Source organism: Panthera leo, chromosome C2, assembly GCF_018350215.1.
Source record: "Panthera leo isolate Ple1 chromosome C2, P.leo_Ple1_pat1.1, whole genome shotgun sequence".
Taxonomy (NCBI): domain Eukaryota; kingdom Metazoa; phylum Chordata; class Mammalia; order Carnivora; family Felidae; genus Panthera; species Panthera leo.
Genome location: NC_056687.1, coordinates 83779712 through 83807158, shown reverse-complemented (window position 1 = coordinate 83807158; position 27447 = coordinate 83779712). Strand labels below are relative to the sequence as shown.

The window sequence follows — 27447 nt, the reverse complement described above, 5'->3', positions numbered from 1 at the left end:
TGAACTTTCTTTTCATCATCCATCTATTTTGCCTTGAACTATATACAGGCACGCCTTGGAGATTGCAGGTTTGGTTCTAGACTACCACAATAAGACAAATACCATGATAAAGCAAGTCAAATTAATTTTTTGGTTTCCCAGTGCATATAAAAATTATGTTTACACTATACTGTAATTTATTAGGTATGCAATAACATTATGTCTAAAAAATGTACCTACCTTAATTAAAAAATACTTTTTTGCTAAAAAATGCTACCCATCATCTCAGCTTTCACTGAGTCACAATCAACTGATCACAGATCACCATTACAAATATAGTAATGAAAAAGTTTGAAATATTACAAGAATTACCAAAATAGGACACAGAGACATGACGGGAGCAAATGCTGTTGGGAAAATGACAACGCTTGCTCGACACAGGGTTGCTACAAAACTTCAACTTGTAAAAAATGCAGTATTTGCAAAGTGTAATAAAATGAAGCACAATAAAACAAGGTGTGCCTGCAGCTACTTTCCTCCTGACGGTACTGCAAATCAATATGCAAATCAATGGACACACCCATTTGGGATTTTGAACTTTAAGTATATAGGAGGATGATAGCCATTTGGGAGGCCTTTTTATTTTTTAAGGTCAAGAAGAGGGTCTCCGTATTCTGAATGGGAGGACAGTAGAGAGAGTGGTTCTTTCCCTTTCCTTGTACTCCTCCCAGCCAAAATAAATATCTGTATGCCTCTGCTAAAGCCTAGCTGCCTCCTCACCTTTTGTCCACATCAGGCAGGTGACATTTTGTTTTTAAGGAATGAAAAGTAGTTTCTTTCTTTCTGGTAATGCTGTAGCCCATTCACTTGTCATCTTTTCTCTTCCTGACTCTGATAGGTCCCACTTCACTTCCACAAAAAGAAGTACATGGAATGGCCATGTGAGGCCAATCACCTAACTTAATGAAGGATGTCAGTGTGGAAAAATGTTGACACACCAGTGTCCTCATTCTACAGTGTGTTCCATTCTTTCGCAATCTCAGAAAAAATGGCATTGAAAGAAAGTATTTTGTGAAACAAGAAGCTCCTACTTTTTTAATGACTAACATGTATTAAGATGGACATCTGTTCTACAAGATACAAAGTTCTCTGGTTTCGAAGAAGCAAGCGCCCATTGAAAACCAATCCTAAATAAAAACAGACCTGCGTGGACGTCAGAATGTTTGTTAGTGGCAGAAGAGTAAAAAAATGGCAGTTTGTTCAGTTATTTGCCACTTGTTTTATACTAAGCCTCATGTTTTTTTGGGGACCAATTGATAATCACATTGTGAGCCATATGAAGTCCTACTCTTACAGATACCTCATAAATAGCTATGACTTTGTGAATGACAGCCTGTCTCTTAAACACAGCACAGACGGGGCTGCTCACTACCAGTACTTGATTAACCACAAGGAGAAGTGTCGAACACAAGACATCCTCCTTTTACTGTTTGTAAAGACTGCTCCTGAAAACTATGATCGACGTTCTGCAATTAGAAAAACATGGGGCAATGAGAAGTATGTTCAGTCTCAACTTAATGCCAACATCAAAACTTTGTTTGCTTTAGGAACACCTTCTAACCCACTGACAAGAGAAGAACTGCAAAGAAAACTGGTTTGGGAAGATCAAATGTACAGTGATATAATTCAGCAAGACTTTGCTGATTCTTTCTATAACCTTACTCTTAAGTTACTTCTGCAGTTCAGTTGGGCAAATAGCTTCTGTCCACATGCCAAATTCCTTATGACTGCTGATGATGACATATTTATTCATATGCCGAATCTTATTGAATACCTTCAAAGTTTAGAAAAAATTGGTGTTCAGGACTTTTGGATTGGTCGGGTTCACCGTGGTGCTCCTCCCGTTAGAGACAAACGCAGCAAGTACTATGTCCCCTATGAAATGTACCAGTGGCCGGCTTACCCTGACTATACTGCTGGAGCTGCCTATGTGATCTCCAGTGATGTAGCCGCCAAAGTCCATGAGGCATCACAGACACTTAAGTCCAGTCTTTACATAGACGATGTGTTCATGGGCATCTGTGCCAATAAAATGGGGATTGTACCACAACACCATGTGTTTTTCTCTGGGGAAGGTAAAACTCCTTATCATCCCTGCATCTACGATAAAATGATGACATCTCATGGACACGTACAAGACCTTCAGGACCTTTGGAAGCATGCTACAGATCCTAAAGTAAAAATGATTTCAAAAGGTTTTTTTGGTCAAATATATTGCAGGATAATTAAGATAGTTCTCCTTTGCAAATTGACCTATGTGGACACATATCCTTGCAGGGCTGCCTTCGTCTAACAGTACTTGAATGTTGTGTGTTTTCACTGTCACTGAGCCAAACCTGGATGAAAAACCTTTAGATGTTTGTCAATACCTTAGGTGAAATGAATATGAAAAAAAACAACAAAGAAATATTTTGAAAACAGTCTATCAGAATGTTTCTTTGATTCTAGAAGCTATTCAGTAGAACTTATCTACTTCATTGCCTAAATTCATTTCAAGGAATTTATATACAGAAAAGGTTTATGAAGACAAAACTAAAGGGAAAGTCAAGTTCTCACTTAATGCCACGTGTGTATTTGAGGCGTAGAAAAGTTATTAAGGTGCCTTGGTTTTAGAATAACTGCTTTCGGAAAATACCAAGTGAATGTATAGCACATTTCGGAGAAATGAATATATTGTTGGACCAGGTTTACAAGTTAGTTTTTATTACAGAGCACTTGACTAGGGGGAGACAGAGGCAGGAGAAGATCGCCATAGGAGAAAGTACTTGAACCTGGTAAAAGAAAGTTCCTGTTCTTCGAGGAGATTTAGAAAAATGTACACGATTTCTTTATAAAACAGCCAAGTCACTTATTGTCACATCGGTGTAGCTAATTTACCTAGATAGTGGTAGAGTCATTTAAAACATATTTATATCTTTCTTTCAAAGTTTAATGTGAAATTTGAGAAGTTATTTGCTCTGCCCTGACTGGTATTTCATGTGGATTTTTTGATTACTAGAAATGACACAAATCATGGGCAGCTTGTTACCCACAGGGTCCTTCTCTAGGGAGAAATCATTACTAATTCAAATAAGCCAATTTTAATTTAACGAATTTTTGAGCTGGTTTTAAAATATTCAATATCAGTCTGTTTTTAAGGTAGTTATTTGAAAGTAGTTTGCACAGAGGAATATAATAATGGAGAAGACTTCAAAAAGAAAGAACATTAAAAGCCTGTTTTCCCCTTTTCTATAATTTATAAAATAAAATTCTTAGTGTGGAAATTATTGTAAGGATGACTAAGATTAGCCTAACCTTCCCCAAGAAGGTCTCATGAACCACAGGACTTTGTTCCAAGTTCAGATTTTAAAATTGAGAGTATTCAACATCAGATCAAAGCTATCCTATCTTAAAAAAATCAATTATTTCATCAAAATAACTAGCAGAGGTATCGTCAACTTGGAAATTTTTCAAATGTGAAAGCAGAATGAAAGTGATAGAGAGGTCACCAGAATGAGGTTTAAGATATTTGGGAAGCTGCAAGGTCTTCATATTCAAAGACAGGTGGCTGAGATCTAAAAGAGTAAGTTGCATTTATTTTACAGAGCAGGATAAAAATGTGGCCAGGATGTGACTGCCTCCCCCCCTACAGAAAGAACTAGATGGTGTCTGTTGTCACAGGGATCGTACAAAGGCCCAAATGGTGACTCCAGCAAAAGCAGTTGAACTGATTATGAAACCCCTCTCTGCAGAGGTGCTTGTTAAGGAAAACTAAGATGTCTCATTTCATTCGATGGTGTTTGAAACATGCAAAAGAAGACAAAGCTAAAAGAATTTTTGGTAAACACAACTGGATGATGACATATACTGTAATGTTTTGCAGACAGCTTTTTAATGTTTACAGAAATCCTTTTGTTATTTTTTTTTTCTATTTTGAAAATTGAGGCTTGTTTACATTGATTGCTCAGATAATTTAAAATTTTTACTCCTGTCAAAACTACAGTGTTGACCATTCTAGGTTTGTAGGTAATTTTCAGAGCAGGGTCAGTGTTTTTAGATCATTACGGTTTAAATTTTCTGACCAATTTTAAAACCTGTAGATAACAAAAGCACATTTTGACAAAGGTGTTTTATAATTAATTTTTATTAGTTGATTCTTTAATAACCATTTGACTCTGGGCCATACATACCCTGTGTATCTATACTTGTCAGCGTTTAAATTTTCCATTGGTTGAAAACTAAGTGTCTCTCTGGCCATTGAAATGATCTTGTTTACAGGATACTTTTGTGAAACAATTATTTATTTGCAAAAGAGCTCTCCTCAACTGTGTTCATCTTTTGCTTAGAATAGAATGGAACAGATTTAAATTTAAAGGAAATATGAAGGCACTTCCTTTTTTAATCAGAAGGAAATTGCTAGATGCTTCCTTCATTAAAGTACTGAAAAGAATATTTGTAAATAAAAGGATTCCAGCCTTTTAAAAAAGAAGGAAAAAACTTTCTGGTGCTCTAATGCAAGGCTGTCTCAAAAATCGTCAACAAAGGGAAAATAAACTATCAGCCTGGATGGTCACTTGAGTAGATGATGGTTGTACACAGTGTTATTGCTAAAAACTTTTTACCTCTTGGGTGGTTTGCATCTTTTTTCCATGTTATTAATTTTATACCAGTATGTTAAATATTTATATTATTTGAATTTTGCTCTTGTATGGCAAAAATAATTAGTGAGTTTTTAAACATAAATCTGTGATTTCCAATAAACTTTTTCCAAAAGTTTGTGTATTTTCACAAACTTTTAAAACTCCCGTGTGAACACCATTTGTCTGTATAATCAACTTGTTCTGTTTAATGTCAGACAGGCCTGCAGTACACAACATTAATGCTGTTGCTGTTCAAACCTGCTGCTGTGCTCAGGACAGAGGATTATCATGTCCTCTGCTATGGACACCTAAATGCTTCTTTTGTCTGTTAAATGAATTATGCTGGAATGTTTAAGTTGGGGGAATTCTTCTCTTCTAATGGATTGTTCAGGAAAGGATGAAATAAGAAACTATAGCCATGGTGCCGTAAGACGTCATTTGAAAGGGTCATATTTTCCTTTTATGTGATATCATGAGGTGTCAGAAAGTAGACTCAAATTTAGCTCGAGTCTTTTAATGCCAGGAATGTTCTTAGGCCTGCTTCTGTCTGAATGCTGCTTCAGTGTATTTGTACATAGTGTGTTCTCATCTCCTTTTCACCTGATTCCTGCTCAATTCTTAGCCTAAGATATGGTGTGATTCAATCTATATATGTTTTTAAAACTTGGAAGCATCTGAATTTTTTGGTTGTAGATATTTTTTGCTCCAGACCTCAAAGGCTCCTTACTGTCTCAAGCATCAAATCTAATCTCTTCTACCTGGTTTTCCAGGCCTTATGCAATTTTCCTTTCCTTCTTTATTCTCTGAAGCTTTATTTTCCCCACTGCCACTATCGTCAATCATAAATCTCACTCATGACCATATCTTGTGTAAGTTGGTTTCCCTTGCCAGGAACACCATTTCTCCTGTTCCTGTTGAAATCTTGAAAATCCAGCCCTAACTGTGCTCTTCAATTAAGCATCTCTCCCTGCCCTCCTCCCAAAATATATACTTTATCACATATATAATTGTGCTACCTACTAATTGTTTCATGTGCTTTTTCCTGGCTAAAATAGAAGTTCTGAAGGTAGTGCTATCACATTGTACTTGAAATTCTTATATATTTTTCAACTATAATAAAGAAATATTTTTCTGGCAAGTCATTCCAAATATGAAAAGAGACTAATTATTCAGAGCCCTTAGTGGTGGACACTGTCTGGTATAACATTTTACCTATACTCTGGAAAAGCTTATAATTCATTCAACAAAATCTGGGTGCTTACTGTGTCAGGCACATTGTACCTATCATCTAACCCCAACAAATTTGTATGAGTTATGCATAAAAACTCAAATCTACGAAACAGAAATGAATAAGGAAATATGCAGAGATTAAGTTCTTGCAGCAAAGAGTAGTGATCTTAAAGATTTATAAAAAGCTGGTAGTAGAGCAAAAACATTAGTGTAATGTTAGACTCTCCTATCACCCTGCTTAACCCGCTAGCTAATTTTTCATTTTCTCAAAGTTCTTTTGCAAGAATCATAAAGATATTTTTGTTTCATTAAATGCTGTCACTTTTTTCCTTTATATTTCCCATTAGATGTATGATTTAATGGTCTACTATAAATTAATACAAGAATTCATCAATTAACTTTAAGGGACCCATTTAAGATTCTTATAAGAGTAAAATTACAATTTTTGAAAAAGGAAATTAGAATCATAAAAGTAGGCATGAGTTGTAGTGATAGAAACGTCCCAAGAGAGGTACTGTCTCTTCAGGACAACAGAACACATTGTCAATACTTGGCGCTTTTCAGAGACCACCCAACTAAAGATACTTTCAGATATGCTGACATGGGCCATTTACCATAACTCAGAGATAACATTTCAATTAGTACAAGCCCACGTTTCCTTGAGTACACCTTAAAGTGAAAGAGTATAAAGTAGTCTAATTAAACTAATATGGGCTTTAATCAAGCAGCAAGTTCCTAAAGACATCGGTTCATTTATTCTACAGGCATATTTTGGAGGCCTGCTAAGAGCTAAGCATTATGACAGTCCCTAGGGATAAAAGTGGTTCATAAGTCAGTAAGTCAAATGGTGTGGAGATAAACAATGTGATGATTGGGAGAATAGAGCTAATGATGGGATTTTGAGTATAAAAAAAGATATTTTTAAATGAGTTTCTCCTGATGTTTTTGGTCTTTACCACCCTAATTTAGGCTTTCTGAACTGCTGAGTATTCACATACATGTGAACACTTTCCTGTAGTCCAAACATAGCATTAAATTTGTATAAATTGTGTGTTCAGGGAACCTATTGCCTTTAAATGCTTTGAAACCAATAAGTCAATCAATATCAACATTAGTTTACATTTACTATTTTCTTGATAATTCATCTTTTAAAATACTGAGTATCCTTGGAACTTGGTTTATATCATTTTCAGCTCTTGCTTGTTGCTTTTATGAGATCCATGGGTTTATTCTCAGTATACACGTGAAGGTTACAGAAAACTATATGTGATTTTATCTGGGAAAAATGAGTGACAAGATTTAAAACAGAGGATACCCTCCCCTCCTTCCCCACCACCTCTAGGGGTTCAAACGACTCCTACCAGGGATCTGGAATCTTACCTGGAGGGGGAAAGATGTGCAGGGCCGTCAAGCTGCTCTGGCTCAGGGTTTGCCCCATCGTGACTGCTTTCCAGTATTTCTTCATTCTGAAGTGAAAGAAACTTTGGTAAAATAGTCTGTCTTATTTGGGAGCTCTATGTTTTTCTTTCCCCCAATTTATTTGTTATGTTTGTTTTTGTTTTGAGTTTTCTAGATGGGCACCATGTCCAGTCTCTCATCTTTTTCTTTCTTGGGTTTTTCTCAACCCCTCTGTGGATCTGTTACAGTTTGCCTTTCACGCTTTCTTTAGAAACATCAAAAATATCTTTTTTTTAATATATATTAAATTTTTTTATGTTTTTATTTTATTTTTGAGAGAGACAGGTGCCAGTGGGGGAGGGGCAGAGAGAGAGAGGGAGACACATGATCTGAAGCAGGCTCCAGGCTCTGAGCTGTTGGCACAGAGCCCGATGTGGGGCTCAAACTCACAGACCGTGAGATAATGACCTGAGCTGAAGTCAGATGCTTAACTGGCTGAGCCACCCAGGTGCCCCAAAAATATCTTTCCCAAAAGCAAGTATCCTTTTTCCTTAATAATGTATGGTCATTAATATTGTACTCCTTCCCCTCCCCCAGTTGACTTGCAATAAAGATTCAGAGTTTGAGCTAAAGGGAACAGTAAAGAGATCATTTGCCTCAATATCTCCATTTTTTTTTTTTCCTTTCGGGGTAAGAAGTCAAGATCCGGAGAAGTTGCAACCTACCCAAGACCAGAAAGTGAGCTTAAAGACAGAGATGAGGTAAGCCCAGAGTCCACTTTTCACAGGCTGGTAATCGCAGGTCCAGTCTATCACACTGCGTCATAAAGCAGGTGGTTCCTCAGGTGTGCAGACTGGTCACCTGGCTCCAAGCCAGCTGCTGATCAGAAACTGTGTTCCACTACCTGTCAGCTCTGAGACCCTGGGCAAGCTCACTGAACCTCTCTGGCTTGATTTCCTCCTCTACAACACGGACCCCATGGCACTATCCACCACAGAGGGCTGTGGCTCTTTTTCAGAATAATATTAGGCCTTTAGTTGTCAAAAAGAGGCAAAACTGCTCATTTTGCTTTCAAGAAAATGCCATTTTAACAAGGAAGCAAATCTGTATAATACTGATAGCAACCAGTGTAGCGTAAAGGTATTGACTAATAACAAACAAGTAGATAATTAGCCAGCATTTGAATTCTTCCTGCTTGCCAAGTTCTGTTTAAATGAATTATTTTACACTGTCATAAAAGGGAAAGATTTTGAAAGGGCCCTCTTGCCAAAGTATTGTTCAAGAAATTTAATGAGTAAACATAAAGATTCTATGTAAATTAGAGCTGGAAAATGAACAGTTTTCCCCAGACTGAGGAACAGATGAGAAGTCTGATAAACAGGTGAGAGTGATAGGCTCTCAGCTAGTTGTTCACCATGCAAGAAGAGAGGTCTCTCTCTGGATTAACAGAAAGCAGTCAAGGTGGGTTTTTTTTTTTTAATTATTATGCACAATGCCATCCACAGAAACAGCAATTCAAAAATGCTGAACGAATGAAAGAAAAGCATGGATCTTTGATCTTTTTCATAGATATCCTCCCAAATCTGGGAGAAATCTTTCCAGAAAGCAAGCTAAAAAATAATGGACTATTTGGGATACAAGTTTTGCATTCAGCTCTAAAATACAAGGGCAATCTTAAATTCTAAGTTCATATTTTGTTTTTTTTTTAAGTTAATTTATTTGTTTGAGAGAGAGAGAGAGAGAACAGGGGAGGGGCAGAGAGAGAGAGAGGGAGAGAGAGAGAGGGAGAGAGAGAGAGAGAGAGAAAGAGAGAGAGAGAATCCCAAGCTGACTCCACTTTGACAGCTGTGCTGACAGCTTAGAGCCTGGAGCCTGCTTCGGATTCTGTGTTTCCCTCTCTCTCTGTCCCTTCCCCCATTCACACTCTGTGTGTTTCTCTCTCAAAAATAAATAAACATTAAACAATTAAAAAATATATAATAGAATCTTCTTTTAAAGTAAGATATCATTTCACTAAGAATCTAAATTTTTAGTTCCCTCTATTACACATATTTGATCAGATACTAGTATAGATTTCTCATTTCAGTCAATATACAGAAGTAAATAGTGGTCCCTGGATTCAAACCAATCTAGTTATTTTTGCCACACTACCAAAGCTCTTTCTTCACATTTTCTATATAATGTTGAACTAATTACTATGGTGGTTAATGTTACATTGCATCCGCTTCTTGTTCCTCCCCTGTGACGTTACTGTGCCTGAAGCACCTGCTGGACTTTGAGCTCTAGCCTTATTTGTCTTTGGATCCTCAACATGTAATATAGGACCTGCATAAAGAGTAACCACCATTACTAACAGAACTTCCTCTTACTGTATATTTGCTACTGTTTATAAAATGAACTGTGCTCTATCCAACTTTCGGTCTATTGTAAGTGTGGTAGACTGTAGGGTCTTTTATTTCATGACAACCTAACGACAGAAAATAACAATGACCCAAGGTGTGTAGGTATGGACTATCATCTTTTACAATGAATGATGATGTCCTACTGATTTATAGACTCAGACAGCTGGTGTCAGGGTAGAGAAAGAGTCCTCTGTCAATCAACTTTGATGAAATATAACACTGTTGCCACTGAGAATGTGATGGGAAGGATCCACAGCAGATCTGGGTACTGCTTTAATAACCTGCAGGGAGGTAGTTAACTATACTGTATACCAAAGTTTTGCTAAGGTTTAGACAGATTAGTTGTGTTCTGATGCAGTAGCTTTCAAAGTCTGACCATGCCCCTCAAGAAAAACATCAAAATATACATACATAAATCACATATATTGTGATTTATAATAAGAAATATGTGTTTGATCTTGTCCTGTTTTGGGTATAAATCTAAAACTTGTAATTTCCTAAGTGACAGGAGCCATGAAGGTGTCTTTTGTTATGCATAGCAAACCCCTTTCAACCAGACTAGAGTTTATGTTAATAAGGTGACTTTTGGAAAGCACCAAAGGATGGGGACTGGTTGCCAGGAGAACCAACTACGTAATCAGAGGGTTGGAACTTTCAGTTCCCCTGACCACCACCACTTCCAGGAAGGGGAGGGGGGCTGGAGATTGAGTTCAATTACTGATGGCCAATGGTTTAATCTATCATGCCTATGTAATGAAGCCTCCACAAAAGCCCAAAAAGAGAGCCTCTGGGTCTGTGGACATTTGGAGATAGGGGGTGGGTAGTGGCTTGCTCAGAGAGCATAAGAGCTCTATGTCCCTTCCTTATACCTTGCCCTATGCACCTCTTCCATGTGGCCATTCCTGAATTGTATCCTTTTAAGATAAACTGGTAATCTACTAAGTAAAATGTTTCTCTGAGTTCTGTGAGTCACTCTAGCAAATTAATTGAACCCAAGGAGGGGGTCATGGGAAACTGATCTATAGCTGGTCAGTCAGAAGCACCAATGGCAATCTGGACTTTTCAAATGGCCTTTGAAGGGGCTGGGGGAGCAATGTTATAGGACTGAGCCCTTAACTTGTGGGATGTGATGCTATGTCTAGGTAGATAGTGTCAGAATTTAGTTAATTGCTTGGTAATGGTTGAAACACACACACACACACACACACACACACACACACACACACACCCCAGACATACATATAACCAATGTGATACACTCTATTTTTATATTAGGCTATCCTTGCTGTATTCTGTTCTTATTTATTTTTAAATGTTTGTGAGCCCACCAAATTGAGTTCAACTATCACCACTGTGACCTGTAATTCAAAAACCTCTCACAGAGTGAAAAGAACACAAATTCTTCATGTGAGAGGTAGACTGGGTGGGAATCCCTGATTTACTTTTTATTTAAAAGTGGCCTTGGGCAAGACTTCTCTGCACCTTAATTCTCTCTCTGTAAAAGAGGGCTCACTGTATCTATATCAGAGGGTCATTGTGGTGATTTGAGATAAGGAATTAAAGTACTTAGCACAAAGAAGACTTGATAAATGGCATTTATGGTTGGCTCTTTAAGATGTACTTTGTGGGGATTAAAATAAGTAAGTAATGTATGTAAACCACCAGGCACACCTGACCTGCAGTAATTCCTGGGCAGTTCCTACCTGCTCACATGTAATACAGACCCCGTATTTCTCACTAGGTTGGAGGTGTTGGCCAAGTCACGTAAGCTGCCTGGACATCTATATTCTTCTGTATAAAATGAGGGAGATGTGTAAATTGGCTATGAAACATCCCTCTGTTTATAATATCAAATACCAACATAGGTGCTATTGCTTCCTATTTTGAGATGAAAGCTAAATTGTAGCCAGAGTACTTTGGAGAAGAAAAATTAACATAAGCTTCCTGAAAGCTCTAGAAGGAAGACCACATATTTAAATAAATGCTTGCTTTTTTCCCCAGATATTGATCCTTTTGTTCCTTTTATTTTAAATAATGGACCAAGAAAATTGACCACAGACCAACCCACCCATTGCTGCTATATTTTTTGTTAGAAATTCCTTAGGAACCTCATTGGATTATAAAATGATGCTTTTTTAAAGCAAAGTAACAAGTTCCTGTGGAATCCTATCCTGTTTCCCTTCAGTCAACCCTGACTTGGAGTTGCCCCTAGGGTATCTCAAAGAGGGTAACTTTCTCAGCCAGTTGGAGATTTAAAAGGGAATTGACCCGTTAACGGCCCTATTAGAGAGCCAATCAGGTGGAAAAGCCCCTCTCCATTTATGTTCGTTTTATTCTGAAGAAAAAGGGTGGCACTGAAGGCAGGCAGGTTGCCAACTGCCCTGGACACAACATCACTCCCTGTACCCCCATTTCTACTCCAGTCTCTCCTCTTTTCAAAGTGACACCAACCCATATACAGGTGCTCTTAGGAGCACCTTGAATGATGACTTCCTGTGTCCTCTGAACAAACATGTAATCTAATTGATTTGTTTCCTCCATATTTTGAAAAAAGATGTGTTTCAAAACTGGGAAAATAGGCTAAATGCCTAGCTTGAAAGAATTTTATTTAAAAACTTTATTTAAATTTCTCTGGAGAATATATCTTTTTAAAAGTATCAATCAACTTTTTAAAAGTCCCTACATTTCTAAAAAAGTATCAATAGTTGATTTTCAATTGATTATTAAAATATATTTTTTCTTCCCCAAAGGAGAGATAGCAACTAATCTGAACTGAATCAGATTAGTTTTTCCCTGAAGTTAAATGATTTCACTGTATGATTTTACAGATTTTTGGAAAGCAATTTCAGTTCCAACTTTTTAAAAGCGATGCTATCTGGTAACTCAAGGTGAAAGTATTGTTTTTTATATTATCACATTTCTTAAAAAGAGAAGCTACTCTGGTGTCTCAGTCAGTTAAGCATCTGACTCTTGATCTCAGCTCTGGTCTTGATCTCAGGGTCAAGAGTTTGGACCTGCTTGGGCTCCCAACATGAAAGAGAGAGAGAGAGAGAGAGAGAAGCTTCTTGACTTCAGTGTGAGAAAAAAATAAGGCAGATAAGGGGCTGAACCACCCTCTTCGTTTAAACATAAACAGTGATCATTACAAGAAGTATTTAAACATTTTACAGCATTACAAATTAATTATGAAAACCAGAGAAAATCAATGAAGAGGTAGGACAAGTAAGAATTATTGAAAAATGGGGGCGCCTGGGTGGCTCAGTCAGTTAAGCATCCGACTTCGGCTCAGGTCATGATCTCATGGTCCGTGAGTTCGAGCCCCACGTCGGGCTCTGTGCTGACAGCTCAGAGCCTGGAGCCTGCTTCAGATTCTGTGTCTCCCTCTCTCTCTGACACTCCCCCATTCATGCTCTGACTCTCTCTGTCTCAAAAATAAATAAACATTAAAAAAAATTTAAAAAAAAAGAATTATTGAAAAATGATACAATGGTGGGCTGTAGGGGAGGACAGTGGGGAAAAAAGGAAAAGGAAAACTCTCCAAAGGCCATTCAACTTCCAGCCTCAGTCCAGGGTGGTCTTACAGACAAAGTCCCAGAGAGAAAAACGTTAGCCTTCGGAAGGGATAGCTATGCCTTTTCCTCTCCATTGCTGGAACTGCTGGGGAAAAGGTGAACCCGTCTTTTTTTTTCCCCCAGATTCAGTAGGTTCTGACATAGAGAATAGGAAGAACTTTTGAAAAACAGGAACCACTTAGAGATCTATCCTGGGAACAGATTTCTAGCTGGCTTGTCTGCCCTGTTTGCTCTATCTCACTGACCTTTTCCAGCACATCTTCCTACTCTTCATTGCCTGAAGAAGCCACTCACTGCCTTTGGATAATAGGGCAGTCAGGGCAGTCTTTTTTTTTTTTTTTTTATGGTAAGTATTTCCGGAAGAGTCAAGGAACTGTCAGTCACTCATCATCCATGCATTGCTATGAACTACCTCATTCAGATATTCTCCTGCCTCTAGTCCAGATCAGCTACATTGGGAGGAGGCTTCCAAGAGGGAGAGGAGAGGAGAGGAAGGTTTTAGCACATTTTATAGACTAATGCCCTTTGGAGAAGGGCAGGCTTGAGGAGACATGCATGAGTAGTCCTGAGGCTTTGTGGAAATGGGAAATGATTAGAGAAAGATAGGGGAATGGGTCCCAAAAGCAAACTTCTCCTATTTCAAAAATTTTCCAGGATCTCTTTTATCTAAGATCTTGAATTTCCCAGGTAGTTTTGTTAGTAATTAGTTCAATGTTCTCAATGGTTAAATTGGTTTTTAAAGGATGGACTAAAGCTAAACAATGTGTATAATATTTTGTTTATGGGAAGAGTGTCTTCTTAAAAAACTGTAACATTGTTTTAACAATGATTTACAAGTCTGTAGTTCTGTTTAAAATATCCAGAAATTGAGAAACATGTTGCAAGATACCTTTCTTCCATTCCCAAACCGAGAAAATGTGAAGGAAATAAGTGTGTCAAGGACATTGAAAAGAAGTTGCCCATATATCCTGAATTTTCTCAAGCTGTTTCTTTTTATTTTTTTTTAAGGTTTATTTATTTTGAGGGAGAGAGAATACGTGTGCATGAGAATGGGTGAGAGGCAGACATAGAGGAAGAGAAAGAATCCCAAGCAGGCTCTTCACTGTTAGCACAGAGCCCAGCGTGGGACTTGATCTCATGAGCTGTGAGATCATGAACTGAGTGGAAATCAAGAGTTGGGCAAAATCAAGAGTGGGGTGCTTAACTGACTGAGCCACCCAGGCACCCCTCAAGCTGTTTGATTTCATGTGATTTTAACCTCAATGCATAAATGTCAGGGTAACTTAATTTGTATATGTCTGTAAATCTTAACTCACGAATAAAACCACAAGTTTGTAAAGTGCTTTATTAGACCAATCTTTGGTCCCTAACCTAGTTCACAAATAATTTCCACATAACTTTAAGGCCAGTTGGTTGACCCTTATTGGTGGGAAGGGGGATGGGCTACAGCTAATAGAAAGAAAAGGCGAGGGTTGCTGTTGCAGATCTATAAAACCCTACAGATGTTGGACTCAGCCTTCATAAGTCCTCACTTCCTACTGTTCCTTCTGTGTGCTCTATATTAGTCAACAAATTCATCCAATAAGGAATCCAAGATGGAAACCCCAAAGTATTTTCAATATCTTCTTTCTTTTCCCTGTCTATTAAATAATCTCTTCTCTTTCTTCTCTGCTTTGATCTACTCCTTCATCCATCACACTTTCTCTGACAGTCTAGTGTATTCTAGGCACTGGGAAGAATATCTAGATTGACAGATATAAGCTCTGCCCATCTCCCTTTCTCTGTCATTAGTAGGCTCTCAACATTAGAGTCTCATCTAGACTGTAACAGCTGCTGGCAGCTGGTCTGCCTGCCTGCCTTCCAGTGTACTCTTCATTGTCATACCAGAGTCATCTTTCTAATACATAGGTGCCCTTCCTGGCAACAACTCCTAACCAAAGCCTTCAGCAACCACCTGTTTTCGTCTACCTGTCTATCTTTCTCAAACCACTCCCAGAAGAGCCTATGCCCCTTCAGACTTCTGGGACTTTATATCCTTCCCCATTTTTGCTTCTCTTCTCCATCTTATCCACCTTTCAAAGTTGTATTTATTTTTCAAAGTTAAATTCAAATGCCATCTCCTCTGTAAAAATATCCCCAATCTCCTTATTATGAACTGTTCTGTCTTCTGCCATCTAACATGTTATATTCCTTGTCCTGGAGGTATGCCATTTTACTCTACATTATAAATTACTGGAAATACGTTATTTCCTTCATGAAACTTGTAAGTTCCTTAAGTTTAGGCCCCAATGTTAGAATTATTTCCATACGACCTATAGCAATTGCTTTGAGATCTATTAAATGAAGTTGAATAGGATGCCCAGATTGGACCAATCAAATATTTTAGTCATCTCAGTTTTTTATTTGTCAAAGAGCAAAGTCAACAGTGGCCTTCACTGTCATTATCTTCTTTGTCATATAGCTCTCTCAGTGAAAATACATTCTCATAGATTAATATAATCATGCCTTCACTTCACTAAGTATTGGACTCGATATTAGCCTAAGAGATCCATATCCACCTTAATGAGTTCTCCTTTAACCCAAGTCTTCATGACCTATAAATATAGCTTCTAAGCCAGTGTGACCCAAAAATGCAATCTTTATACCACCTGTATTCTAGTTACCAAATTAAAATTTTTTTTTAATTTAAAAGTTAAAACTTCAGATTCCTGGGGGCACTCAGTAGGTTAAGTTTCCAACTCTTGATTTCATCTCAGATCATGATATCATGGTTTGTGGGATGGAGCCCCACATTGGGCTTTGTGCCGACAGCACAGAGCCTGCTTGGGACTCTCTCTCTCCCTCTCTTCTGCCCCTCCCCCACTCATATTCTCTCTCGCTCTCTCTCTCAAAACAAATAAATAAACTTTTCATTTTGTTTTCTTTCTAGCCCTACTGAATCAGAATCTCTGAGGGTAGAGCTTGAGAATCTGCATTATTAATAAGCTTCTCAGGGCTGCAATACATAGGAAACTTTGACAACCTTGGTTCTAGAAATTCTTCAGAAAGCTTGGTTGGGGGCTGCCTCAAGGATTTGGTGGATTCTCTGAATGACTAGACTTTGAACATCATAGAGGATGAATACTGAAATGAGCTTATAAGTTCATACAGTTTTCCTGTTGAGAATCAGAAAGGTAAATGACAACTGTGGGCGTGAGAAAGCAAGGAACAGAATTGGGGCCTGATCTGCTATCATTGAGCAAAACGGTATACATTCAAGATTAGGAGAAGCTATCCCATTTAAGACCTGAATCTGACCTTCCTTCAGCTTCTTTTCAACTTTTACACAGAATATGCTATTTATAAACATGGGATTAAGTGGGAAACTAAAATTACCAAGACCCTGCTATATGTCAGGCATAATGCTAATAACTACTTTCCATATATTTCTCATTTTAAAAAATTTTCTATTTTTATTTTGTTGACATTATTATCACTATTTTTTTAAATGTTTATTTATTTATTTTTGAGAGAGAGAGAGAACAAGTGGGGGAGGGACAGACAGAGAGGGAGACACAGAATCTGAAGCAGGCTCCAGGCTGAGCTGACAGCCCAAACTCACGAACCCCGAACATAGGGCTCGAACCCATGAACCATGAGACGATGACCTGAGCCAAAGGTGGACACCCAACTGACTGAGCCACCCAAGCACCCCTTATTATTATTATTATTGTTATTATTATTATTATTATTATTATTATTGAAGTCATATATTTCTCCTTTAATCAACCATCTGTGAGATTATTTTATCCCCATTTTGCAGAAGAGGAAATTTAGAATATGAGAGATTAAGTAAACTGGTAGTTAGGTAAACTAAGTAGCTAACAGATTATAAATAAATAGACTGAAGTTAGATGTTAGTGACTGTTAGATTAAATAAACTGCATGTTTCAAAACCCAGTTCCACCATTTACTGGTTGTGTGACCGTTATGGAAACTCAACCTCTCAGAGTCTCCACAGCATCATGGATAAAACAAGGGAAACATCACCTTCCTCATCATCTTCCTCAAGATACTGAGAATTTATAATGAAACCGGGTACATACAGCACCCAGTACAATGTGTTAGCAACCCTTCCCTCATCTCTCCATTCTGTAACTTACAGCCTTGGCTTTTTTTTTTTCTTTAATTTTTATGAAGGAGGCTGTTTGCTTGCAAGCCTAAAAGCACCTCTGCTACTAGGGGCACCTGTGTGGCTCAGTTGGTTAAGTGCCTGACTCTTGATTTCAGCCCAGGTCATGATCTCACAACTCATGAGATGGATAGTACAGAGCCTGCTTGGGATTCTCTCTCTCACTCTCTCCCGTTCTCTCTGCCCCTCCCCTGCCCATGCTCTCTCTCCCTCAAAATATATAAATAAACTTTTTAAAAGTTAAAAAAAAAAGGCCTCTGCTACTTTAAGCCCCTTTAACAGGTGTCCAGGAGCATTGTTTGTTAGTGCTCACAGCCAGTAGCTCTCTGCCTTTATCCTGAGTGTTTACATTCATGAAAAAGGAATTTTCCTCAGCCTTTGGCTTCTTTCTAGCTCCAAAGAGGCTGTGATATAAAAGTAGCTCCAGTGAGTCATGCTTTCAGCTTCCAGCTGGTGACGTAAAAAACCTGAACTAGCCTCATCACCACTGCCAGCAACCACAGCGAATCTCCTCCACTGACAGGCTTTCCTAGACCACATTAACAAGTCTAGCACATGGCCGCACAGCTGCCAGATGGCCCTGAGAGCCTCAGCCAGCTTGTCAAGTTTAACTTAGTTCCTTTTAAGAGGTAAAGTAAGGATCACCCCACCAGAGAAGATGAAATGCCTTTTTTGGAAATGAGTTTTCTGATGATGATAAATTCATATCATGATTTTGTTGCATGATTTTGTTGTAGTGAGTATCAGTGACTCTTGTGGCATCATAAGCAGTTTTGGTTTATAGCTTTTTTTTTTTTTTTTTTTTTTGTCTGTGAGCATTTACCCTTGAGGGCAAAGAAGGGCATTTATCACAATGTTACAATTTGCACTGTGGTTTCATTTTATCTTTGAGGTCTAGGCCTAAGGTCAAAAGGATGTCAGAATTGTCACTAGAGTCAGATGCTATCCATCTTGGTCATTTCTCCTGGACAGTGGTCACAAAACACATGAAGAAATGATTGTTCTTGACGTAAGTCAACCTCTGTGTCCCCCTTCTAATAAACCATGGATCACACAGACATGAATCTAAACCTTTTTTTTTTTTAAGTTTATTTATTTATTTTGAGAGAAAGAGAACCAGCATGGAAAGGGCAAAGAGAGAGGGGGGCAGAGGATCTGAAGCAGGCTCTGTGCTGAGAGCAGAGAGCCTGATGCGGGGCTCAAACTCACAAACTGTGAGATCATGACCTGAGCCAAATTCAGACGCTTAACCAACTGAGCCACCCAGGCGCCCCTAAACTTTTTTCCCTAACCTATCTTCTTTTCCTACTAGTTTTCTTACATATTTTGAAATGATGATTTCCCTGGTTTTATTACCTACCTTGTCAAATGCCAATTGCATTTATTGGTCTTGAATTGAATTTTAAGTCTAGCATTTGGGGATTTAGTTCATAAATCCTCTTCCTTCCTACTCATGTTGTTCACAACTGTATAGATTCTGCTCATACTCTTGGTGTTTAGAAGCAGAAGTCTGACCAGCTTCTGTTTGCCCAAACTGAGGAAGTCTGGCAGCCTGTTTCTACCCTGCTTCCTCCACTGCCTTGACTGTTAACATGCATATTGTTGCAGGAAAAGCCCTTCATTAAATACACAAACAAGGCAACAGTAAGGAAAAACAACAACAAAATCCCAGGATAATTGTAAAATGGAATTGTGCTGGCTTCCTAGTACCTATGCTGTTGGTGATCTGCCTAAACACAAGGGGGGCAGCCTCCTGGAAGGATGTGCTTGGAGTCTGGATTAAATAAATAGCACAACCAAAAAAGAAGAAACAAAAAGTCTGGTGGTCAGAGATTCTTGGATTCTACTTAACATTTTCCAACCCTATAGGCTTCTGATTCTTCCCCTTCCCTATAGTTCCTGCATTGTCTATTTTTACTAACATATGAAATCGGAGTAAATAATAAATGTAGCTTATGGTTTCTTCTTAAATATCTTCAGGTCTTCCCTGAGAAAAGGTGCTTTATGCTTACTGACTATATTTCCTTTTCTTCCCCAACAAATTAAACAATAGCACTCATTTTTATTGTTCACAATTGTTGAAATAATTCACCCTAATTTGGATTCTTTTATACGAGAACCTCCATGTACACACAACTCCTATGGCCTCTTTATAAAGTGTGTAGGCCATAAATATGTTGTCTCAATATGGGCAGAGAAAATCACAGAGTTATGAGGTAAGTTCAAATCACATTGTGTGTTAATGGCAACAGCATATGAGTTCAGGGGCTGGATCTGGGCTTTGGTACACTTGCCACATTCAGAGATAAAAGTTTCTGAAGCCCAGGTACAGAAAAGGGTAGAATGATGCTCACTTTTAAAGTTGATCACAGTTAAACCCTTTTTATGTCACTAATTCCACAGACTTCATGGATGTCCAGTCTGGCGAAGTCTCATTACAGTTGCCCATTTAAAAAAAAAAAATTGCTGGGGTGCCTGGGTGGCTCAATCGGTTAAGTGGCCAACTTTGACTCAGGTCATGATCTCACCATTCATGGGTTCGAGCCCCGTGTCGGGCTCTGTGCTGACAGTTCAGAGCCTGGTGCCTGCTTCAGATTCTGTGTCCCCCCCCCCCCACCCCTTTCTGCCCCTCCCCTGCTCATGCTCTATCTTTCAACACTGAATAAAACTTAAAAAAATTTTTTTTTAATTTGCTATTTACTCTTTCAAATGGCTGATCATGACTGTGTGAAACTGCAAACGGTTTCCTAACTCTGAAAGATATGGTAATGCAATTCCTCCAACCACACGGGATTCCGAAACAGCTGTAGCAATGTCCTAATCTGCCTCAAATACAAAAGGATGACTAAACAGAAGAATGCAGCTTTCTCTTTCTAAGAAAAGTCAGCTGGGAACTCTACTTCCTACATTGTTTTTGCTTCTAGGAAAAAAAGTCTGAGACCTGCTTTCTGCCTGACTTCATAATGGTCAGTGGGGTCCTATATTCAGACACATTAGGCACAGATGATGGACCCAAACTGTGTGAGCCCATGGTCTACTGGCCTCTGCTTTCAGAACCATTCCATCAGCTAGATACTCATTTTTAGTGAGCCAGAAGAAAAGGAACCCCTTCTCGGGCTGCGTTTGCAGCAACATATATCCACAATTCATTGTATTTGGGTATTTAAATATAAAGTTACTTTACAATTATACAGTGCTTGGCAATTTTCAAATATTTGTTTGCTGCTAAAAATTAGTTTCAGACAATAGCTGTTGTTATCCCCATTTTTACAGAGGAGAAACCAAGGTTTAGAGAGGTCATGTTACATAGATGTAAGTCTGCTTGATTGCAAAGCTCATGCTTTTTTTCCCCCTTAACTTTTACTTTGAAATAATTATGGATTCACATAAGGTTGCAAAGAAATACAGGGAAGTCTCGTGTACCCTTCCCCCAAATTCCTCCAATATTGATATCTTCCATAACTAGAGCATAGTATTAAAAGCAAGAACATGATGCTTGCACAATCTACAGAGCCTATTTAGAGTTCGCCAGTTAGACATGCACGTGTGTATGTGTAGCTCTATGAAATTTTGTCTTTTTTTGTACATAAACCACACACTTCTACCAATTTTGAATACTAAGTCAGAATATAGGAAAGAACAAAATGACTTTTCCCTCAATAACATAGTATCTCCCAACAATTCCATTCATGGCCAGACAGTTTTTCTACTCACAATTAAGAAGAAAGAAATCCCACAAAACCTCAGCTGTTGAGAGCACTAATCTGTGCTACATGCCTTTATGGACACATCTTTTGGGGTTGGGTTAGGGGAATCTGATTTATTGGTAATTATAGCAGCAATATTCTTTCATATCAGAAATTTTTATCCATAAAGAGAAAGATGATCTTACCTTAACTTCAAGTTTAGTTTTATCATCTTTTTCTAGTGTCCCTGTACAAGGTTCCTCAGATGTTCTCTGAAGAGGAGCTAGAAAAACAAAGAAAACCTGCCATTAATTTGTCAACTCAGCTTATAAATAACTCAGTATATAGCCTGGCTTGGACAAGCACCTGGACTATGTGGGGCCAACTGATTAACAAAGCTTAACTGAGCTGCCGTGGTGATTTGTGAGGTGGGAGATGAAATTGAAGGTGAAGGAGAGAGCAGAAAAGAAATAGTTCTTGACCCCAGGCATTTAACATTTGATTCAAAGAGACAAAAGTCACACACAACATCACATAAAACATCAAACCACAATAAATCAGTAAATACAATGTGGTAAAAACGATAGAGTTTCCATCATTCCCATTTTTAAGTCTCCATAAAAAGGTCACTTTTTTCATGAAGTCTTCCTGGACATGAAAACTTTATAGATTCTTGACTCATTTGGCTAGGCATCTGACTCAGTTCAGGTCATGATCTCACAGTTCATGAGTTCAAGCCCTGCATTGGGCTCTCTGCTGTCAGCACAGAGCCCTCTTTAAATCCTCTCTCTCACTCTCTCCCTGTCCCTCCCCTGCTTGCTCGCTCTCTCTCTCTCTCTCTCTCTCAAAATAAAATAAACACATTTTAAAAAACCCTTGATGGATCTTTCTATGCACTGCTGCTTTAGCATTTATCTTTGTACTGTATAATATTGCAGTTGATGTTGTTTTGGATTAAAAGACCAGATTCAATTCCAAATACCACATTCATTGGATATATATTTTTTCATTATAGAGGTAGTTAATTTGTGCTTATCATCGACAATTTTTGAAAAATACTGAAATCTTACCACTTAAATACAACCACTTGGTATATTTCCTTATAGTCTTCTTTAAAATGTTTTCTCCCTCTCTCTCACTCTCCACATACATACCCGCACACACACACCCCACACCCACACTCACATAATCATACTATGATTATATAAGTGGATGTCTATGCCTGCCCAGCCAGAAATTGTTGCTAATCTACCAGTTGGATTCCAGAACTGATGGAACTGCATTTGTTAGTGGATGAGACAACCATGGGAAAAATTGCTTAGCTCAGTCAGGACAGAACTGGGCTATCTTGCTCTTGTTCTCTTCTCTCTGTCACTCCGTCACCCTCCCCTCCTTTCCACAGAGCTCTTGGACACCTGGGAGACATCCTTTCTTCAGGCTCCAAGGCCATTTGGCAGTAAGAATGGGACTTGTGGAGGAGGAGCCCTGGTTAGACCTTGAGGCTTTCTCACCCAGCTTTGCCAGAAGGCTGCACTGGGGATGATGGCTACAAGGCTAATAAATAAGTGGTACTTCGAGTTCTTGTCACTGTCAACATCCTTGTGTAGAGAGTTCCCCTGGAAAACTCACAGGATACATGTGATTAACCCAGGACAGAATTTGAGCACTTCTAGGTCTTATGGCCAAAATACCACCCATCTAATGTCCCCAATATATCGCCCTGATTCTTATCTGTGGTGAACTTATCTGTGGTAAACTGTGGCCTCCAGAGGTTCCTCCCAACCCCAGGTTCTGTGAGTCAACTGGAATCCGCTTGGGCTTTCTATGGATTTTTCACAGATATTATTGAAATCTGTAGTGAAGTACACTGCTGCTCCTGGTTATATAACCCCTGAAGGAAATTCATAACAATGAACACTCCTTTGGGCTCCTCACTCTCTGCAGGATCCCTGTAAGCTGAGTGATTGCAGGCATAATAACTGGATGCTAGAAGCGCATAATACATTGTATTCGGCAACACCCACGGCTGAGGAGTACCTGCCCTTAACAATGTAAGTAAAGTGCTGAAGTTAAAGGCAGGGGCAAGGAGCCACACTGCCGGCATTCGAGTCTTGCTATTCCTTGTCCAAGACACATATTATCAGAGTAATCTCTGTGCCTCACCATCTTCGTCTATAAAATGTGAAATAATGAGAAAGCCTACAGTATAGGGTTGTTATGAGGCTTAATGAGTTAATATATGCCAAGTGTTTAGATCATGGTAAACAGTAAATGTTAGCTATTATTACAGCCACAAAAGAATTTTTTCATGTTCCTTATAAAGTTCAGAGAAGTTAAATATTCTAACCAAGGCACCCGGCTAACAAGAGTCACAGTCAAGATTCCAGCTCCCTCGCATTCCTTACACTGTGAAATGTAATGATTTATCTTGTAACGGACGCAGTTACTAAGGAATCAGACAAGTGTGTCTGAAAATCCTATTAGTGATTTGCTTGAATCCATACTCAGTGGTTACTATCCAAAACAAAAGTGCAGAATTGTTCTGCAGAATGAGCAAGTTGCCAGGTCAGTGATATCCATTCAGACATGACAAAGTCTGTTTACCCTAGAAGGGTCACTGTCTTTTATGAAATCTTATGTTTGAAAAAGAAAGAGAAACAAGCTGTCATTCTCACTTTATTTGCTTATAACAAACATATATCCCTTAAAACAATGACAGAGGAAAAAAATCATAGAAGTGAGCATAATTTAGTTTTGGGAAAGAGCCCTAGATGAGAAGTAAGGAGAGCCAAGTCCTGTTTCTAGCTATCCAAAAAGATGACTCCATGTGTGTGAGTGTCTGTTTGTGTCAGCAGGATGTGTGCAAAAGTATATCGAGTGTGCATATGCATTTATGTCTATGAGTGTGTGTGTATGTGTGTGCACACAGAAAATTCAAGAATAAATGCACCAAACTGTTGTCAAGACTTGCTTCTAAAAAGTGGAATATGTGACAGGAGACAGAGGACTGTAAATCATACTAAATGGAGAATTATCAGAAGACCCCATAATTTTCAGATAAATAGAAACAAAAAGGATTTGTTGCCAGAAGATCTGCACAACAAGAAATGCTATAGGTTCTTCAGCTTGGAGAGAAATGACACAAAATGATGATTCAGATCTACAGTAAGGAATAAAAAGAACACTGGAAATGCCTGAATAAGAGAGTAGATGTAAAAGACTATATATATAAAATATAACAGACTATACAGAAGAATATACCACAGAGCATGGAAGGAAGCATATGGAGCTATAATGTTGCAAATTTCCTATATTTTACATAAGATGCTATAATATTAGCTCTAAGTAGACTGTGATAAATGAACATAATAATCTCTAAGGAAAATATCTGGGAAAAACAATGCAAAGAGGTATGCTAAAAAGCCAATAAAGGAATTAAAACAGAACCCTAAAAATATTTGCTAACGCAAAAGAAAGTAGGAAAGGAGGAACAGAGGAATAAAAAAAAATGAGACAATAAACAACAAATAAAATTATAGTTCTAAATCCAACTATATCAATAATTATATTGTATGTAAATGGACTAAATACTCCAATTAGAAGGCAGAGGTTAACAGAATGTACTAAAAAGTCAAGACCCAGGTGTCTGGGTGGCTCAGTTAGTTAAGCATCTGACTTAGGCTCAGGTCATGATCTTGCAATCCAGGAGTTCCAGCCCTACATCTGGCTCTGTGCTGACAGCTCAGAGCCTGGAGCCTGCTTCGGATTCTGTATCTCCCTCTCTCTCTGCCCCTCTCCTGCTCATGCTCTCTCTCTCTCTCTCTCTCTCTCTCAAAAATAAATAAACTAAAAAAAATTTTAAGCCAAGACCCAATTATATGCTGCCTATAAGAGATATACTTTAAAAACAAGGAAACAGAAGAAAGGAAAAAATATATCATGCAAACACTAAGCACAAGAAAACTGGAATGCTATATTAGTATCAGACAAAATAGACTTCAGGACAAGGAGTATTACTAAAGGAAGGAAGGAGAGATATTTCCTAATTATAAAAGGGCCAGTATATCTGGAAGACATAACAATTATGAACATGTAAGTGCTTAATAACAGTTTCAAAATACATGAAGTAAAGAATGATATACATATCATATCCAAGAGCAGTTTATCCTAGGAATGTACAATTGTTTTAATATTTGAAAACAAATCATTGCAATCCACCACATTAACAAATAAAGGAGAAAAACTATATGATTACTTCAATATATGCACCAAAAAGACCATCTGAAAAAGTCAACAATCATTCATGATGAAAATTCTCATCAAATGAGGGAGAGAAGGGAACTTCCTCTATTTGGTAAAAGGCATCTGTGAAAAACTTACTGTTACCATCACACGTTAAGGTAAAAAATGAATTATTTCCCCTAATACTGGGAAAAGACAAGGTTGTCTGCTCTCACCCCTTCTATTTAACATTGTACTGGAGGTCTTAGCCATTATAATAAGGCAAAGGAAAAAAGCATGAAGTTTGAAACAGAAGAGGCAGAATGTCCCAATTCACAGATGACCTGATTGTATTTTATGCAGAAATATATTCTTATTGATAGTTATATATGGTAAGTTCCATTTACTATACACTTAAAAAAAAACATGAAATGGCTAAGACCTCTATACTCAAAACTACTATACTGCCAAATACCATATGATCTCACTCAGATGTGCAATTTAAGAAACAAAATAAATGAACAAAGGGAGAAGAAAAAAAGACAGAGGGAGGCAAACCAAGAAACAGACTCTTAACCATAGAGAACAAACTGATGGTCATCAGAGGAGAGAAGGTGGAGACGTGGGGGTTAAATACGTGATGGGGATTAAGGTGTGCACTTGTGATGAGCACCGAGTGTTACATGGAAGTGTTGAATCACTATATTGTACACCTGAAACTAATATCATGCTTTATGTTAACTAATTGGAATTTAAATAAAAACTTTTAAAAAAGCACACCAAAAAAAAACAAAAACAAAAAAATACTATACTGCCAAGAGAAATTAAAGAAGACCTACATAAATGGAAAGTTAACAACATTTATGAATTGGAAGACTCAATATTGGTAAGACAACAGCTCTCCCCAAATTGATCTCTAAAATGAGTGCAACCTCAAGCATAATCTCAGCAGAAATTGAAACGTGCTTCTAAAACTTAAATGGGAGGCACCCGGGTGGGCTTAGTCCGTTAAGTAGCAGACTTTAAAAAAAATTTTTTTAAACATTATTTTTGAGAGGCAGAGCATGAGCAGGGGAGGGGCAGAGACAGAGGGAGACACAGAATCTGAAGCAGGGTCCAGGCTCTGAGCTGTCAGAACAGAGCCTGATGCGGGGCTCGAAACCATGAATGGTGAGATCATGACCTGAGCCAAAGTCAGACACTTGACCAGCTGAGCCACCCAGGTGCCCCTAAGGGGCAGACTCTTGATTTCGGCTCAGGTCATGATCTCATGTTTTGTGAGTTCGAGCCCTGCATCAGGCTCTGTGCTGACAGTGCAGAGACTGCTTGGGATCCTCTCTCTCCCTCTCTCTTTGCCCCCACCACCCGCTTGCTCTCTCTCTCTCTCTCAAAATAAATAAAATAAACATTAAAAAAATAAAATAAAATGTATATGGAAATAAAAAGAATCTAAAACAGCCAAAATAGTCTTGAAAAAGAACAAAGTTAGAAGATGTACCCTACCTGATCTCAAGGCTTACTAGTAAGCTATAGTAATGAAGACCATGCAGGATGGGTGTAAGGACTTATCTATTGTTTTTATCTTTCCAAACTTTACCACTCCATTGCTAATAGAATCTTGTAAGCATTTTAAAGGTCCTTAATGGAGACTATTTTATGCTGATGTTGTTTGCACATGTATATTATTCCTCTTCTAGACTGTGAGGTCTCCTTGTATCCAGGCACTCAGTTTTTTTACCTAACTCTATAAAGTCTTCAATGACTGTACTCTTCCACATCTGTAGTTTATTTTAAATAATATTTGTCAAAACAACAACCATTATGCATCTTAAGCAATCACAATCTCAACCCTCACGAGCACTGATGAAACATAAAGGCACGAAGCTTCCTCTCTAAATAACCTACCCAAGGTGGAGGGCTGGCTGGTTTTCGGTGACACCCATTTTGGGGAGGACTCAGGATGAGGGGCCACAGGTTGCACCGGGCGAGTCTGTCTGGCTGCCAGTTTCATCAGACTCATTTGCCTCTTGTGAAATATTTCCTGCACATCACCCAGCTTCTGCAGGACTTCCTGGGCTTTGGCCTGCAGAAACAAAAGCAAATCATGAC

General features: G+C 38.3%; 2 protein-coding genes across 2 annotated transcripts in view; one reads left to right on the top strand and one right to left on the bottom strand.

The window, feature by feature from the left end:
- The window catches only part of MCF2L2 (MCF.2 cell line derived transforming sequence-like 2), a 264774-nt gene that overhangs the window by 90609 nt on the left and 146718 nt on the right, over positions 1–27447 (bottom strand). Inside the window, exons 13-15 of the mRNA XM_042903055.1 lie at positions 27244–27421; positions 21324–21400; positions 7269–7354 (exon numbers count right to left, since the gene is read on the bottom strand). Of these exons, the coding sequence (XP_042758989.1) occupies positions 7269–7354; positions 21324–21400; positions 27244–27421 (341 nt within the window). The remainder of the gene's footprint in view (positions 1–7268; positions 7355–21323; positions 21401–27243; positions 27422–27447) is intronic.
- Positions 962–2367, top strand: B3GNT5 (UDP-GlcNAc:betaGal beta-1,3-N-acetylglucosaminyltransferase 5). The gene has a single exon (XM_042903053.1). It carries the CDS (start codon positions 1199–1201, stop codon positions 2330–2332), a length of 1134 nt encoding a protein of 377 aa, XP_042758987.1. The 5' UTR covers positions 962–1198; the 3' UTR covers positions 2333–2367.